Below are 17,987 nucleotides of genomic sequence, written 5' to 3' on the forward strand. Positions count from 1 at the left end.
GGAAATTTCAGATTTGTCTCCTCTTTTGGCAGAAAATAAATGGAGAGTGAAAGATCTCAAAGGCTTCTTCTCTGAAGGAGTATTTCTTGTTGATATTTTGTGGGGTGGGTGGTTGCTGTGGCTACATGGAAGGATGTTAAGAGACAACTTTTAAAAGGTAGAGTGTTACTGTGAAGTCTGCCAGATAGAGCAGCTGGAGCGTTAGCAGCTGTAGGCCTCTTGCAATACATTTATTGAACTTTGCAGGTAATTGCAGGAAGTCCATTGAAACATGATTAAAGAACATACTTCATGGTAGAGAGTGAGATGCTGAATTTCTTGGTGACTTGAAAATTTAAGCTTCTCATTTTGGGACACAGATGATGTTAGGTGCTGGAGATCACTTTGTTTTCAGAGTTGGATTTCTGTGTTGCTGTCAAAGAGCTGTCCTGCAGGGTGGGCATTCAAGTTTGTTAAGTGTAGAGGAGGCCTTTGAAAATATGAGCATTGCTCCTCAGGTGTCTCCACATTCTCACTTTAAAATGGAGATGTTGTCCATCCCCAGAGGCGTGCCTCAGTGCTGGTGGAGCTCTTTGATCATCATTAGCTGTTGCCTGCAAGGAACCTGATGGAAAACTGCAAGATGAATTTTGGTAAAGCAAATAGGCAGTACAAAGGGAATCATTTTGAAACATCTCTTCAGAGAAATATGTGCCTCAGTTCACAGAAAACACTGGCGTTGCTAACGGGCAACAGCTGAATTATGCAGCTTTTTAAAATCATAAATCACAAATTTATTCAGCTGGCGCATTGAATTAGAGGTGTAAGATGTGTGAAATCACTGTCACATAAAGAGCAGAAAACCACAGAGAGGTAAGGGAATATGGAAAATTACTGAAGAAGAAAAGGTCGATAGCATGCTGTAGATTATTTTATTTATAGTAGCAGTGTTTTGCTTTTATTATTTTCTTTCGTGCTTTTCTTGGCAGCCATCTACTGCAGCCTCCTGAAGGGTGAGTGGATCAGTGAAAGGCATGAATAACTACTGGGGGAGACACTTGCCTAGGTTTTTTTAGTCACCTTTGTGTTCTCTAATACCATGGGGTGCTGAATACTGACAAATGATGTGATTTCTACTCTCATTTTGCTACTCTCTACATAGGTCTTTCTGATTTCCTACCATCTGCTTGTGGGAGTTGGTGAATAGGCAGCAATAAGGCAAAAGAAAGCTTTGTTAAGAAAATAAGGATTAAAAAAAAAAAGCAAGGTAAATGTAAAATAGATTTCTAAACCTGAAAAGAGGCATTTGATGGCAGTCATTAGGAATTAATCTAGGCAGTTTGCATCCCCAAAGTCCCTATAGGATCACAGCAGTGTATCGTGAGGTATCTTGGAGTTCTGATGGTGGAAGATATGGCTGCTTTATGTGTGTCTGGAGCACCTCAGACAGTGCAGACTTAGAGTTGGTACTGATAGGCATCAATCATAATGGCCTTCTCAGGAAGACGAGGGAAGGCAGCAGCTTTCTTCCTTTATAGATTAATTTGGAAATACTTCGAAACCGTCACACACCTTTACTGGGGTGTTTCTCTGGAGTGCAGATTGTGCCACCAGATACAAGGTCTAAGGTGAATTATTGCCTCTGATTGCTGCACCAGTTATGAATATAGCTTTCTTCTTCCAGCCAAAAAATTGTGTCCTAACTTGTGATTATCTGAAATAAATCTTTTTTTTTTCCTCTGGTTACCTAGTACAATTCCCAGTATCTGCTGTGATTCAGAGGCAAACACCTTAATATTCCTGAGAAACAGCTTTCAGAAATCATTTCTGATTCAGAATGTGATTTATTAATTACGGGATTTGACATGCGCTTTTAAGTTGTGGTGCACAATGGGGCTTAAGAATCTCTTTGTTCATGAAGTTCAGAAGCTGATCTAGGCAATGTGCATGATGCTCTTGCTTCTTGTAATTTTTGTCTATGTATGCCTGTCTTCTCAAACTAGTACTGCTGTCTGTAGACATTTAAAACATGAGTTTCTCTAGTTCTTTCCATTGAACGTTTTATTCTGAGGTGTCACTTCAATGGCTAGTTTAGTATTTCTTTCAAACAAATCTCATCACACAAATATAGAGTCCCTTTATGTCTGCAGTCAACCAACACTGTAGTAGTTGTTTGATATTCTTCTTTTATCCATTATTCTGGCAAGCGACCCTGAAACCACCCTCTTGCACAGCTGCCTTTTGTCAGGGTGCACATTAGCACTGAACTGTGCATGAGGCAAATGGATCGTGCCCTCTATCTCCCTTCTGATGTCTGCTGAGGGGCGCCTGTAGATGTGGAGGTTGGGAGGCATCCTGTTTCCTCTTCAGCCATTGTCCTTCCCTGACTTGTCTTCACAGCAAGGGAAGCAGAATTTTAACAGATATCCTATATTTGTTAATCTTATAAATGCATACACATTAGTGCACGTGTACACATGTATGTACGTAATCCCTTGCTACAAACCCGGCTTCTGTCTCCAGTAAACAAGGCTATATCGAGTTCCTTTCTTTCTGTGTTTGCTCCTATCTGTCTGGATGATGGAAATGTATTTTTAAGGGTAGAGGAGTGCCAGAAGAGCTGAGATGAGAGACTAAATCCGCGCCTGTTACTAGGAAACCAGTTGGGCAGTGCTCTTCATGTCGCACCCAAGGCATGGATGTAACCTCTGCTTGTTTACTTGCAGGCGCTCGTGTTAATGCCAAAGACAATATGTGGCTGACTCCTCTCCATCGAGCAGTTGCTTCAAGGAGCGAAGTGAGTACGATTTGATTTCTCTGCTTTTGAACATAAACTCTGTGCTGGGGGGAAAAAGCAAACCATTGAAAGCTGCAGCAGGCGGCACTGTGACAAACGGGTGAGCATTTGCTGTGTGCAGGGCCTGTAGCATTGCAGCCAGCGGCCTGCTTTTACCAGCTAATTACAGCTGCTGTTGAGCCTTGGTGTGGCTGACTTTTCCCTTTGCGTAACTGGAGCGGGTTGCACTGAGCCGCTGGCAGCTGGAGGGAGAGATGCTGGCTGAAGTGAGGTAGTGTCACCAGTGTGCAGGGCCATCATCGTCAGGCGGTGAAACGAGGAGGAATCAACCCATACAGACGTGTGCACACTGCGTGTATGCCAGGAGGGAGTGGATGTGTGTGAGATCCAAACTGCACTGCTTGTTTTGGTTAATTGCATTTCAAGGCATCCTTCGGCTTTTCTGTTAATCCGCTTTGATTGGTGCACAAAGGAAGGTTAGCCCTTATTTCTTCTGCTAAACAGCTAGAAATCTTCTGGCATCACGTTGTGCTTTTTCCACTACTGTCTCAAAAAGGAGCAGCAGTAAGTACCAGGGATGACTGTGCCATTATTTTGGCTTTCTGTTTTGGACTCCTTGTGCTCTCCCTAATACTCAGCTAAGGGTGAGCCCAATTCAGGCTGAGTTGGCTTCTGGGTGCAAGGGGAGGGGTTATTGGACAGACAGAGTGTGGCTGCCTTCCAGGGACTGGCGGAACTTGAGTCACCTTCGTAACAGTCCCAGTGCCTGCCAGGCCCGCAGGCAGGAATGCTGGGCCTGCTCCTGAACTCGGGCATTGTTTGGCTACTGGCTGAGCTTCCAGCTGCTGGCAGCTGCCAGAACCCTCTGAAAGGAATATCTGATAGGATATGAGTGCTGTAATGAGGCAAAATACAAAAAGCCGTGTTGAGAAACAAAGGTCAGACTTTTAACCTTGAAAATAAGCCGCACTCTTTCTGGTGCAGGAATTGCAGCGTGCTTGGTTTCTTTTTTGGATGCTTTGAGTACAGGATTTTTATTTCCAGTCACAGTCCTAACTGAAAATGCATGTCTTCTTGGGGGTTTGTGCCTGCTCTTTAACTCTTCAGCTGCTGAAAGCTGGTTTTGCAATGAGAAACTCTTCCCTTGTGCCTGCAGTTCTGGTACCCAAAGGAAATACCCAGAGAGGCAGCAGGAGAAGGTGTGTGGTGTGGGAAAGCAGAGACATCTCACTGATAACATGGCCTAGCTGGAAATGCTGGACACAAAGGCTTTATATAAACGTTGCAGATAAAGAAGTCAATCTAAACATTATTAGCTTAGACTTTTCAGTCTTTACCATTTACTTTTTGGAATTCTCCCTTAACTTTTCCCTTCTTTCATTGAAAGTCAAATGACATGAATATTCCTGCTGACTTCGTATCCCAGCTGGGTAGGTCCCCAGTGTATTGCATGTAAATAGCTTTTGAAACAGCAGAGCTGTAATTAAAAAAAAGAAAAAAAAAAAAAAGGAGAAAAGAAAATTCTGTTGAGACATCAACAGTGTATCATTCTTGGTGCCTGGAGAGATGCTGTCTACTAACTGAACCAATCTGTTAGATGTCAGTTTGTGGGATGGCTATAGAAAATGAAATTGCTGAAATTAGTGGAGACCAGAGAACAAAAACTGCTCTAATAGATGTATTCTTGATGCATACTGCAGGCGCTCTCCTGGGCCTTTCTAGATACAAAGGGGCTATTTAAACATACACACGATGAATTTGTTATTCATTAATAAATCTCTGGCTGGACTTAGCAGAAAACTTTTCAGTTTATGGAAAAAGAATTGAAAGAACATGTAGTGCTGGTCTCTCCTGCTTCCAGCTGTGAGTTGTAACTAGCAGGCAAGGCTACTTGAATGCTACTGTCCCCCTGTGACTCTTCTGTATTTTGTTTCTGAGGAAAAATAGAAGAGGAAACAATGTAATATAGACAGAGCTATTTTTTAATCCAACTTGCTTAATGGCAGATGCGTGAGGAGGAGCAGAAAAGAGCTGATGGTAAACTAATGAGACAATCTCTTGACAGAGAATAGTACATTTTGTCACTGGGAAATACTCACTCTTAACCCCTTGGGGAGGGATGGAACACTAATGGCAACTGGGGACACCAGTGCAAACTCTTGCATGTGGTTCTCATGGTTTTTTTTTGTTTGTTTGTTTTTTTTTTTTTTTTTTTTTTTTTTTTTTTTTTTTGTTGAAAACTAAAATTTTGTTTTTATATCTTTTGTTGTTGTTGTTGTTTTTTCCTTTGTCCTGTTATAAATAAAAGAACAGTTTGCTATGATTTCATGGTCCAAACTGATACATAAATATCAGTTTGAAGTAACTGATGCAAGTGCAAGCTCAGATCTATCCATTCATTTTGTCAATTGAAGCACAGTTCTGGTGATTCGGGTCTCAAAGGTTAATTGGCCAAACAGGTTGGGCTATCTGCATGGACAATTTTGTATATCCTAAAATCAAATTGGAAAATTGTGGCCGTGGACATTGCTTTAAATGACAGCAGAAGTGATGTGTGCTCTGGCATTTGAATCAACAGTACCATGTCAGTAACCATGGCTATTGCTTGGATGAGTGTTGCTCTCTCTGTGTCCTCCTGGGCTTGCCTGAGATGCATAACTAAAATGCATAGGTAACACCATTGGGCTGTCAACTGCATGTTTATTGGAACTGCTTGTTTACAGCTGTAACTGTTGCTGTTGTAGGAAGCGGTGCAAGTACTGATCAAGCACTCAGCTGATGTCAATGCTCGGGACAAAAACTGGCAGACCCCGTTGCACGTGGCAGCCGCAAACAAGGCAGTCAAGTGTGCAGAAGTTATCATTCCCATGCTGAGCAGCGTCAATGTCTCTGACCGAGGCGGGAGGACAGCATTGCATCATGCAGCTCTGAATGGCCACATTGAGGTGAATTGTTTAATAGCATAATTGATCTTTCATTATCTATTCTTTTTTTTTTTTTTTTTTTTTTTTTTTTCCTCTTTCAAACAGTTGGCTTGCATGTCTGGGTGTAGACTAAGCCATATATCACTGACCCCCGTGGTTGCTGCTTTCCAACCTGTATGCCAGATTTTCTGCCTGCAGAAGTGAGAGTGACAAGAAACTGCCTGTGCAGATCTGGCACACTAGTGTAATGTACATGCAGACTTGGGGGGCTGACTGTGCACCTGGCTCTGGCAATTCAAATGTGTCCTGGCTATTTAGTGCTCAACTGCCTGAGAAAGTAAGAGGTGGAATGGAAAGACAGGAAAACTGGTGGATTCATTTCATACCAAAGTAATGTTCAGATGTGTGAGATCTAGTCTGCTTTTCCAATTGTTTTCTAGAGAATGTCTTTCTGGTTTTGAGATTGTATGTGCTGCTTCTGCTTACCTAATACGAGTAAGCTCTTCTAATTACTGGTTCTATATGAAAAACATAGTTTGGTAAATAAAGCCCCTGCGTAAAGAGTTTTGTTAGGTGTTAGGCATGGTTGAAAGGATTCTTGTTGCTTGTTCCACACTCAAAGATCTAGATAAGGAATAGAAAGTCTTTAACTAGAACAGCAGAATTCTGTCAAAGGAAGTTGATCAATTATGCTGTAATTAACAGGGCAGGGGAATGTAATTCCTGTAAAACAGTGATGGTATTTGGCCTTTAAACTACTGCACTGTTGGAAAAAAATAGTGAGGCTTGTGAGCTCTGTATCTAACTATCATGATATTAAAGTCCTGAACTTTCAGGTAGAGTGTATTAGAAGTGGTAATGGAAGTGTGTTGTTATTAGCTGATCTCTGTACTGTGGCAAAGCAGCTTACTAGTGGAAGGCAATTATGCATCTGTGCAATTTGTGATGTTAGAATGTTTTGTTGGGGAAGAAAGTTGTTTAATGTGTTTTTTCTTTTGTTTTTGTTTTGCCTGATTTTGCTTATTTCTAATATTGCATGACTGGTAATAGAGAAAGCAGCTTTTCAGCTCTTAGCCATACTGCAATCACATACAGAACAGCCTGATTTTATGATCACAATTTTATCCCTAGAATGTATTTTTACAAAGTATTGAGTGTCTGATCTACAGGGTTTGTTTGCTTGCTGTTGTTGCTTCTAGATGGTGAACTTGCTCTTAGCCAAGGGTGCAAACATCAATGCTTTTGACAAAAAGGACAGAAGAGCTCTTCACTGGGCTGCATACATGGGTAAGGCTCAACTTGTTTGAATTTCCTGTTGACGAACTAACAGTATGTTTTATGGAAGACAAGATGCGGACCTGTCCATGGAAAATGAGAATGGTATTTATGCTGTGCAGGGAAAGGGTTGTCTGATCTAAATACAGTGTCTTTTCACACTTTTGCAACTGGTGAGAACATTGCTGTGATTTTAATGCAATTAATGTGGGCTTTTAATGTTGCTTTTTTTATTTTGGTCTTTCTATCCTGATCCTAATTCCAGGTATACTCCCAACTGAAGTATATTCAAACTTGAAAAAATACAGGTTGAATTTCTATCTATTTTTGCAAAAAAAAACCATTATAAAATACAGATAAATGTGATAATGATTTTTGCTTCTTATTTACATTCATAAGTAGACAAGTCATGGTATTATTAGAAAGTTCTTCTCTTATGTTAGAAGCAAATTGTCATCTTTTATTTCAGAGCAGAGAAGATCAACTAATTCATGTAACATAAATGTTACTAAATGCTGCTTAAATAAATCAGACTGTATTATTATTTTCAAGTTATAGTAAATTTTGTTATTGCAGGGGATTGTTGGGATTGTTTTGTATTTAAAAATGCCAGGACAAGAAATGGTAGCAGTCACTCTTGTTCAATCGCTGTGGTGTCAGGAAAGCAGTGTATTCAGGCTATAATTAATGAGACATTGTGTGCCCTCTGTCAGGCTTTTCACCTGACCTATCAAATTCTCAATCTTAGCCCTGGCATCTTTGGAAATGAGATAATAAGAGATTTCAGAATGTGAGAAAAGCATATTGTGATGTCTTGATAGGCACAGACAGATGGAAGGCTGCTTGCCAGCAGGCATGATTTGGCTTTTGAGCTAGTGAGCTTTGAAGACCACTCTGAAGTAGTGAAAGGCTTTTCTGTTGTGCTATGTAATTCCACGTATGTTTGGGCAATTGAGATGTTGTCAGTAAAGACCAAAGCTGTCTGTCACGAAAGTGCTGAGCAGCCCAGGTGGCACACATCTTCCTATGATGCTTGCTCTCTTTCAGTCTCTTTAACCTAACAAAATTCTAAGAATTCAGCAAGGAGCAATAATGACTGTTCCTCAGTTCCTTGAGTTAATTTTGGTGGCTAGGGCACTGTCTGGGATGGCAGGACATATACTTTGAAACCTGCAGAAGGAGGAGGAAACTAAAGATAGGTGGGCTATAAGTTGCATTTTGAGATGCTTGGCTTTTCTTATGTATTTTACGGGAGACCTTAATCCAGAGGGAGGGTATTTCACTCCTGAAGACATATGTCCCATGGGTCTGGCAGTAAGCTTTAAGTCTGTGTCACTTTTGAGGCTGTTGCAGTTATTTTAGTTTGCGGACTAAATATGTATTTATACACCACAAGTTCAAATTCAAACATTTGTAGACCTTTATTGAGGATTTTTTGCTAGATTTTTGCTAGATAAACGTAATCTGAAGATCAGCAGTCAGTAGAAAATCTTAAGATGGTACTGGTAGACTTTGCACTCAATAAGTATTCATGTCCTCAGTGCTCCTGGAAAAGAGGGAACCTTTATTTTGAAATTTGTTATACACATTAAATATTGTCAACAAAAAAAAGGAGCATTAGCAGTCGGGTCTACAAATAACATCATCAGGATGCTGTTTTGGAAGTCTTATTGTCTTGCTCCTGTGCTCACTGATCTTTCTTTAAAAGGGAGGAATAAAACAGGGCTGTTATTTTTAATGAGGAGTAATGTGGGAAAGAGATGTGCTTTTGTTCTTTTAATGACTGGAAAACTAGCTCAGTAAAAAGAAATTTGACCCACCTGATGGAGAGGAATACGTATTGCATGGATTTCTTGGCAAGGCCTAGAGCTAGGATTAAGAGCATTTATGAAAACCCTTTTCCTTTTCCCCTTGTAAAACTGGGAGACACTAAAATGCTAGTGAGAGGGCCAGCATGTTAGCATGAGAGTAGTACTCTGTGAAAAGCGATACTGGTATACCTGCTGACTACTTTCTCTCATCTTCTGAAGGTCACCTGGAAGTTGTTGCCTTACTGATTAATCATGGTGCAGAGGTGACTTGTAAAGACAAGAAGGGTTACACCCCGCTTCATGCAGCTGCATCCAATGGGCAGATTAACATTGTGAAACACCTCCTTAACCTGGGAGTAGAGGTACGTGTTTCTCTGTATTCAAAGATAATATTTTTCTCTTATGGATGCTGCTACATCAGTGAAGCTTCTAAAGAAAGTAGTTCCTGTTTTCTGGACTGTGAAAAGCACCTTATACTTTGTGTAGATTATTGGTTTAAGAGCCAGGAAACATTCTGGAATGAAAGTGTCTGATATGGACACTAAATTCCAGGTCACCTTGCTGGGGGATTAGGGAAATATATGCTGTTTTTGTAGAGAATGGTGGAATAATGAAGTCTCCCTTGGCCTGGCATTCCTTTCGGTATGGTGAGAGGAGATTCAGAGTACATAGATGGAATACTTTACTACATTTCAGCCTGTTTACATTTCAGGTTGTGTATTTCCTGTGTTAGCTAGTGGAAGGAAGGGGAAGAATTATTTTCACTTGGGAAAAGATGTTTATTTCAGGGTACAGACTTCTCCTAGACTAATATTGTCAACTCAGTGGTCCAAAGCAGCAGTGAAATGACCAGAAGAATCTGTGCTGGTTGTCGATCAAATATACTAAATCAATTCATTGTATTTGCTAGCTGTGTAGCCAGCTGTCGTGACCTGCCAAAAAATTGTCAGAAGTCTGTGTCAAATGTGAATAGGTGTTTTCCATTATTAGCAGTACCAGTGACATTAGTGATAGTGACATTGAAGTTTCACATTCTCCACAGAGATAGGATCTTCGAGATCTTTTTTGTAGAAGTGTACTCACAACATGCCCAAGTGTTCTGTGCAACCTGCCTCACCCTGCTTTACAGAACAGCAGTTGAATTCTAAGCCAACGATCAAGAAGTAATGTAATCTTAATTACATCTTCATAATACTGAACTGCTGAAAGTGGTTTCTTTATTGAAATGTGAATGGCTGCGCAGTTTCTCCATCCATTCCCTAAGACACTTGCCCAACCTAAAAGGAATCTGTGGAAAGAGATCGGAAGCCTGATTCTACTCACAAAAACTCAATAGAGTGTATTGTTATTATTATTATTATTATTTTAAAGACTAAGCTTTTTATTTATCTTACTTTCCCATTTTTATATTAAAAAGCTTCTAACTTATTAGGATTTTTATCATCATCATTACATAGTCCTGCTATCAGCTTTAAGCTTTAGAGTGGCTTTTAGAAATTGCCAGTAGGATAAGAAGTTAATGATAATGAAGGTAAAGCATTCCGACTTAAGCTCTCTGGGAGTATTTCTTTTTTTGTCAGTGAAATTTGCTGGTGAGAAATATGCCCTATGACAGTTCAAGCCTCTAGCTATTTCCATTTGCAGTACGTGATGCAATATGTAAAATGATAAGCTGATGTGTCTCCTTGTCTCGTTTTAGATTGATGAAATGAACATCTATGGAAATACTGCGCTTCATATTGCCTGTTACAATGGTCAGGATTCTGTTGTTAATGAGCTGATTGACTATGGTGCTAATGTAAATCAGCCCAATAATAATGGATTCACTCCCTTGCATTTTGCTGCTGCCTCCACTCATGGAGCACTGTGTCTTGAACTGCTAGTGAATAATGGGGCAGATGTTAACATTCAGGTAAAACTGGCATTTTACCTCTTCAATTTTACTTTATCCTATTTTGCATACCTTTAGAGTCTGGAAACTGCAGCAATGAGTACAGCAAGTCTTTAAGTTCTTAATAGAATTAGAGTGATGCTGAGAATGCCAATCATTAAACCATTTGTATGAGATTAACTTCTAGCAGAGGAGCATTCAGTGCCTTTATAAATGTAATAGCAGCCTTAAACTCTAGGCAAGCCACTCTACTGAAACCACAGCTAAAGTTTAGTCTCAGGAGCTCCGTCAAAATGTTGACTTGGGCAATGGTAATAAGTCAAGGAAATGTTTCTTTCTGGTGTTTTCCTTCCTCCTGCAATATGGATTTAATTAAATCTGATTCTAACCAAGTTTCTTTAGACTTTCCTGGGTAAATAAAACCTCAAGGTTATTTGTTTACACATTTTAAAACCTGGTTTTACAAAGCCTGATTCTGTTTTGGTTATCTGGATGCTTCTTGAAAGGTACATGGGTACATATACCTTGATGAACCTGAAATGGACTTGCTAGAAGACAAGATCTCTAAGTTCAAATAAGACTTTGGCTACTTTACTTTAAATTGTGCATGTTCCAGTTTCTCATCTGTAAAAGTGGTCTCCTAGCATGTAGTAATTGTGGCTGGTCCCTTGAGATCAGCGGACAGTCAGTGTACTATTTAAACTCAGCATTATTGAGGTGAAATTAGATATTGTGCTTGCCAGTGCGTGCAAAACTCAATGCCAACAAAAATGAAATGATGTGAGTAGTGAGGCAACTGTCACTTGCTATTTTCTCAGCTCCTCAGCTTTCCCAAACTCAGTTTCGGTCTCTAGATCCAAAACATTGATCTCAGCCCATTGTAGCTTTCCTTGTATACTCACTTCTTATTTTCTGTTTGTCTTCTGTAGACATCTTGTTTTTGATTAAGTTGACAGAACTTCTGTTCTAGGATATATCTACAAAATTGCAGATTGAAACATCAGTTATATTCCTTGCATTTCTGTGACTGCTCCTCCTTAGCTTTGTGGTTCATTTTTAAGAAATTCTTCTTGCTGCAAAGAGTAAGGAAGAAAAAATGACTAAATGGGAGATGGCATGGTCACATTTAAGAGTGATACGTTATGCACTTGGAAGTTTCTACCTAACATTGCGTATGGCCAGGCTCTGAGGATAGGCTGTAGCTCAGATCATTTCCTGACCACTGCTGAGGAGCTGCTTTGTGTGTATGTTTGTACCTCTTGCATTTATTATGACATGCAGATTCAGGCCTGTAGTCTTTAGAAGCCATTGGAGCTTTTATGTGAAGAATAGCTGTAGGATGTTGAACTGAGAGACTTCAAGTTGTTACCTCTTCTTTTCATGCTAGATGATTGTTTTTACATTTTGTTTGTTAGAGTAAGGATGGGAAGAGCCCACTGCACATGACAGCTGTCCATGGGAGGTTCACACGGTCACAGACCCTCATTCAGAATGGTGAGTTTCAATGTCTGTTCAATAACTCTCCCAAAGAGTAGGCATTTCTTGGGTTGGAATTTTTGGTTTTCTGACCCAGAATGCCAAAGAACTTCTCTGAATGGTGTTCAGCTCTGCATCAAATTCTGAGTATGAGCTGCGTTTACAGGTCTCCTTTTACAGTGTCACCATAAGTGGCAACTCTTAGTTCTAGACAAAATTCAGTCTTCCTCTAGCTGACGATGAAACGACTGATCTTTTGTGATCAGCAGTTTTGTCAACCTGCTAATAAGAGTTAAGAGCTCTGTTTAGGATATTTCATATGATGAGAGGAAGGCATAGCTAGCTTTCTCAAATGATTAAAGGAGTAAAAAGTTCTGGTTATCCTCCCTTGAGAGCTGTGGTGCTTTTAGAGCCCACGCTGTTTTCTCTATGCCACCACTCAACAGCTGTACTTGTCTTACCTCCCTTACCTGCACATCTTATCACTGTCTTCACTAAGTGCTGAATAAATACACTGCAGGGTGGACCAGCACCGCTTTGTTTATTTTGGCATAGCCATGAGTAGATTCCAGAGCTTGTAATTACCTGTCACACTCATTAAATATCTCTTTTGCCCAAAAATACTAGAGCATATAGCAAATATTATTGTTGGAGATCTGACAGAGGCCTGCCTTCTGACTAACAGAGGCTGCTAATACCGATTGTTTGCTTGTATTTGTTTTGGTCATTATACTGGACAAGACAGTCTGTTTTCTTTTATTTGTTTCTGTTTTCCTCTTTCTTTGTTTAACTACAATCCCAAAGTTGGAATCTCATCTAACTGCAGTATCTCTGTTCCAGCATTTTGCTAGCCTTTATTTACCATCAGAAAATTCCTCATAGCATTTCACTAGAACTTTTCTTGCTGTAGTTATGGCCTGTTATCTCATTTGCGTAGTGGAAATGCAGTAAATATTACCATATCCTCATTTTGGCAAGACTTTTACCTAATTTCACAAGGTATTCTCACAGAAAACTAATGAAATATGGTCTAAATGGAAATATTATTGTGTAGGTGCATAACAGCTAGAAAAACTACACTCGGACATTAGTAATAATAAATGGATCACTGTTGACATAGAAGGTATAATGAGATCTTTCAGCTTCCCTCCTGGGTCTGGTATACTATCCAGTATTTTTGTTAACAGCTTGGATGATGGAATATGAAGTGTGCTTTTAATATTCAGAGAAAACATGAAGTTAGGAGAGACTGTTTTTCTGGCAGAAGCTGGAGTTGAAAATGAGCGCTTAAAATTGGGGAAAAGTTGTGATGAAAGTAATGCAAAGGAGAGATACAACACAGGCAGGGATATCAGTTAAATAAATACAGAATGGCAAAAGCTGAGTGGGTGACATTTCCTCAAGAAAGGATTTGGTGTTTGCAGAGGATCGGAAACCAAATGCGCATCAACAATGCCGTGGTGTTGCCAAGAAGAAAAGTAGAGGAAAAAAGCATAATGGTACAGGAGTGTGTAGATAGGAGCATAGCCAGCAGGCATGAAGTAATCCTTTTGCTCAGCATTAGTAGACATCAGCTGTAGTACTGTTTCTGGCTTTTGACATTTTCCTTTCAGAAGGATGTGGGCCAGCTGGAGAGAACTGGAGGAAGGACAAGGATGGTTGAATTACAGCAAACCTAATTTACAAAGAGAGACTGAAAGAGCAAAAGTTGCTCGATCCAAAAATGAAAGCAGGGACTTGATAGCAATCTTTGCATGCATCAAAAGCTGTAGCAGAGAAGAAAGAAACAATCAGTTTTTCCTGTTTGAGGATAAAACATGAGATGACAGGCATAAACTGCAACAGGAAAAGGTCTACGTAAGCACTGTGTAGCAGTTTCTAATGATTAAATGTTAGTCATATGTCATCGTTCTCACTGCCTGTTCCCCACCATGCTTCCCCACTGAAGCTGGACAAGGAGTTGAGAGCACTGCTGTTGAACCATGGTCGGTACCATGGCTGACAGCTGATGGCTCACTGTGTACCGATCTCATTCTTTGAAATTCAGTGGCTTGATTTTGCTGCATTCACTGGGGAGAAATAGCATTTGTAGGCACAGGTGCAGACTTAATCTTTTGGTATTAAACTGTCTGAAAATATTTTTTGCAGGAGGAGAAATCGACTGTGTTGATAAGGATGGTAACACCCCATTGCATGTGGCTGCAAGATATGGACACGAGCTATTGATTAACACCCTCATAACCAGCGGAGCTGATACTGCCAAGTAGGTGGCTGCAGTGGAGCTTCCAATGATCTAATGCTATATCTGGTGTTGGGAAACATAGGTATTGCTCAGCTTCTGAGGTGAAGATGGATAAATGCATTAGCTCTACACTTCACTAAAATATTAAATGATTAGGCAGGTGGAAAGAAAGAAACCATGCTAAGCTCTTTGCGCAGTTATATGGTTGCAAGTAGTACCAGCACTGCCTATTTTTCTGAAGGGTTATCAATACAGGGTGTATATAAAAGTGCATCTTGATCACAGTTAGTCCATAAAGTCCCTAGCAAAAACTTTGTCTAAGAAACATAATTGGAAAAATTTCAAATACTTTCCAAGGGAATTATGTCCATGTTCCATAGCATTTAAATTGGTGTTATAATGGCATGTTACATGCAGTGACAGTTCTGTTATCTTGTGTCTTTTGATGAGACAAAGGATAATCAATAGAATTGCAGTACTACAAAGCAGATGTTACTAAGCCTGAGCTCAGTATAAATTTAGATCCTGTGTTGATTTTGGTAGCCACATGACTGAAATAGTAGCACAGGGTTTTTTTTCTGATTCGTGATTTTAGGGCTTTTTTTAATGAATAATGGGACAAGAAGTTGATAATCGGACACAGATTGCTAAATATTGCTAGTCTAATGGCCTGTCAAAAGAAAACAGCAAACCTGGAATAACAAAGTAGTGTAAGAATAAGAAAAGAGTAATGCTATGCCATGAGATACCTATGCTGGATGTTTGCAGTGGCATCTGATTACATAAATATAATTTTTCAGCTACCAGCTGTGTATTTCCACAATAAAATTTAAGTTTTCGATCTCTAAAGCACTGCAGAAGTCAGTGACCTCTCTTGACTTACCTAGAAAAACCTGTTTGCAGATTTAAATTAGCTTGTTTTAGTTTTGAAAGTTCTTGCAGCTCTCTCTGATTGATGTTTGAGGATGTTTAAGAAAGAGATATGTTTGCCCATATTTCTGCATAAAGTATGGCTGTCTCTGTTTAAACTCGGAAGGTGGGACAGATCTTCAATGGGCACAGATAATAAAATTCTGTAGTTTCCAGTTAATGCCATATTAACATAGCCAATACAAAGATCTTAGTGTCTAAATCAGGGTATACTTTTGCTAGCTTTTTCTCTGGTACAGTAAACTTCAATCTGCCTCTTTTCTTGAGGTTTGATGTAAAATGAGCTGCAGTGGAGTAGCACGCTCTTGGACTTAAGGTTATCCAACTCAAAATTTCTGTATTCCACTCAAGTGCCTGGAACACTGATAAAATGAATTGCTTCTTCCAGCAACAAAAATGAGTGAAATAAGAATTTGTCTCAGAAATCCCTGGCAGGTCCAAGTGATGCTCAGCCAGGAGCACTGAAACACTAGGAGTGAGCTTTTGTATGCACTGAATGTAAATAGCTCTAGCTGAGCTCCCCAAACTGGGTTTGAAAAAGAAAACTTCAGAACATTGCTAGCAACAACAGCATACAGCTCAGTCAATCTTTGAGGCAGTTGTGTTTTAAGGAGAAGGTATGTAAGAGGTGGGAGGAACCACTGTGAACAGTGCTGTTGAAGCATGGCTGGTTAGCAGATGTGCAGATGGTGTATTTTGATGGAAACCAGCCAAAACACGTGCTGGGTGGAAATCTTGACCTAAAAGATGAAAAATATTGCTTGAGATAAAACTGCGTGGAGGAGGAGATGGAGGGAAATGGGTGTAGGAAGAAATATGGCAAGACAGAGTGTCCAGTGTTGGCTTAAATAAATGACTCCACAGTTAAAAAAGAATTGCAACCTGTTTATACAGATGCATCAGCTCAGTGGAGCTTGTGCTGTTTCCTTTAAAAGAACAGACTGCCAGATCGTTTTTAAAGAGATTGACTCTAAAATGTAGATGGTGAACACTGGCAAAATTAAAATGTGTGTAGCGCCCCTTTTTGCTTCTTAGTGTAGAAAAGCACCAAGGAGGACAAATTTAATGTGAAGACAGAGGAAGGATGGAACTGTGGCTTCTGAAAAGAATGATGTTTTTAAAAATAAATCAGTATTGGTTAAATACGTATGTGTAAAACATTGGTGAGAACGAGACAGCTTTATTAACATTCACGCTTCTTTGTTTAAAGTATCATTAGTAATTATGATTTATGGTGAGCCTTACAGGAAAAAAGGTTAGTTTGTCTTTTGTCCATATCTAAAATCTTCCGTGAGGTGATGGTGCTTTCCATCCGCCAACTGTATTCTCAGTAGGAATCCATCTGCTGCTGTTCAAGTGTTTGTCATGTTCCAAAAATGTATCTGCTGAAGCAGGCACTAGATTATAATCTTGGTGAGATGGTTGGTTTAAGGTTCCGTGTTTGTATGCAGTTGGAGGACTGCCTGCAATAGCATTTCTAGAATAACTGTATACTTTGCACAAAACACGGCGCTAAGTGGCAGAAGCCAAGATGTCTAAGCTAAGAAATCTTCTAAGATGGTGAATAGTGGCATGTTCAGGGGCTGAGCTGGGATGATTCGTGGGTGCCAGTAACAGCTGCTGAGTGCTCAGCTTGTTGAAAAATGAATGTGACTGCCTGATACAGATTTAGCTTAATGATAGGTGTCTGCTTTTTTGTTTTGCTTTGGTTTTCTTTGTTTGACCCAATATGTCTGCTCTGAGGAGTTCATAGTGTAATTGAAAGGAGGGTCATGTATGCAAAGGGAAGGGAGAGTGAAAGAATGTGTAGGGACAGTAGCTGGAGCAAACAGGGTTAGATGATGAGTTGTTTGGGTGTGGGAGGAAAACCTAAGTGTCACAGCGCTCGAAAGGAAAGCATGAAGAGAAGTCATCTGGTGCTCCAGCCCTGTGGTGAGGGAAGAAAAGGAAGCTTTTGAAAACCCAAGTGAGAGTTATGTAAAGCCAGATAACAACTGTACAAATGGGTTCCAGAAATAATGCAGAGAAGCTTTTGGTATTTACTTTTACCCTCAGCGTGCCATTGCAATATACATAGCTGATGAACAAATTTATGTATCCCCCACTGGGAGATTGACTCTGCTCCCTCGCTATCCCCCTTACAGAAGCTTTCATTTCACATTTTTAGAAACCTTCCTCCTGCATTCTGTTCAAAGCATAGTGCCAAGATTTTTCTGTATAGAATTAATTTTAACTCCTGAGCGGGATAGTAAGGAAACAGAGATAAAAATCAGCAAGGCAGGATCAAAAATGCGGCCTCTTTGGAAGGACCTTTTCACGTGCAGTGTTTGTATGCCACCTGTATTTTTACAAGACCCTATCTCATGAGGCTGTTGTGCCTTTCAGGTGTGGGATCCACAACATGTTTCCTCTGCACCTTGCAGCATTGAATGCACACTCAGATTGCTGTAGGAAATTGTTGTCCTCGGGTAAGTAACTGTAGCAGCGTTGGTGGAGCTCAATAATGTATCTGTGCAGCTTACAGCCCCTCTATGCTCTTTGTTGTGAACTGTTGAAATGAAAGACTTCCTGTGCTGCTGCCTGGTGTGGTGTACGGCGTGCACAGGGTTTTCCTAATGACATGCTGGTAATTCTTTGCATCCTGGATTGTTCATGCACAAAG

At 40.1% G+C, this 17,987-nt stretch overlaps 1 protein-coding gene across 3 annotated transcripts in view; it reads left to right on the forward strand.

Moving 5' to 3' along the window:
• ANKRD44 (ankyrin repeat domain 44) overlaps positions 1-17,987 on the forward strand; it is a 109,517-nt gene that overhangs the window by 53,871 nt on the left and 37,659 nt on the right. For all 3 annotated transcript variants that reach the window (XM_042874553.1, XM_042874551.1, XM_042874552.1), the window contains exons 4-11: positions 2,706-2,776; positions 5,521-5,721; positions 6,900-6,987; positions 9,006-9,148; positions 10,486-10,698; positions 12,093-12,171; positions 14,302-14,416; positions 17,711-17,793. In XM_042874553.1, coding sequence (XP_042730487.1) covers positions 2,706-2,776; positions 5,521-5,721; positions 6,900-6,987; positions 9,006-9,148; positions 10,486-10,698; positions 12,093-12,171; positions 14,302-14,416; positions 17,711-17,793 — 993 coding nt within the window. The remainder of the gene's footprint in view (positions 1-2,705; positions 2,777-5,520; positions 5,722-6,899; positions 6,988-9,005; positions 9,149-10,485; positions 10,699-12,092; positions 12,172-14,301; positions 14,417-17,710; positions 17,794-17,987) is intronic.

This window comes from Lagopus leucura, unplaced genomic scaffold (assembly GCF_019238085.1).
Source record: "Lagopus leucura isolate 7727_CA_CO unplaced genomic scaffold, USGS_WTPT01 Super-Scaffold_100012, whole genome shotgun sequence".
In the NCBI taxonomy this organism is placed as follows: domain Eukaryota; kingdom Metazoa; phylum Chordata; class Aves; order Galliformes; family Phasianidae; genus Lagopus; species Lagopus leucura.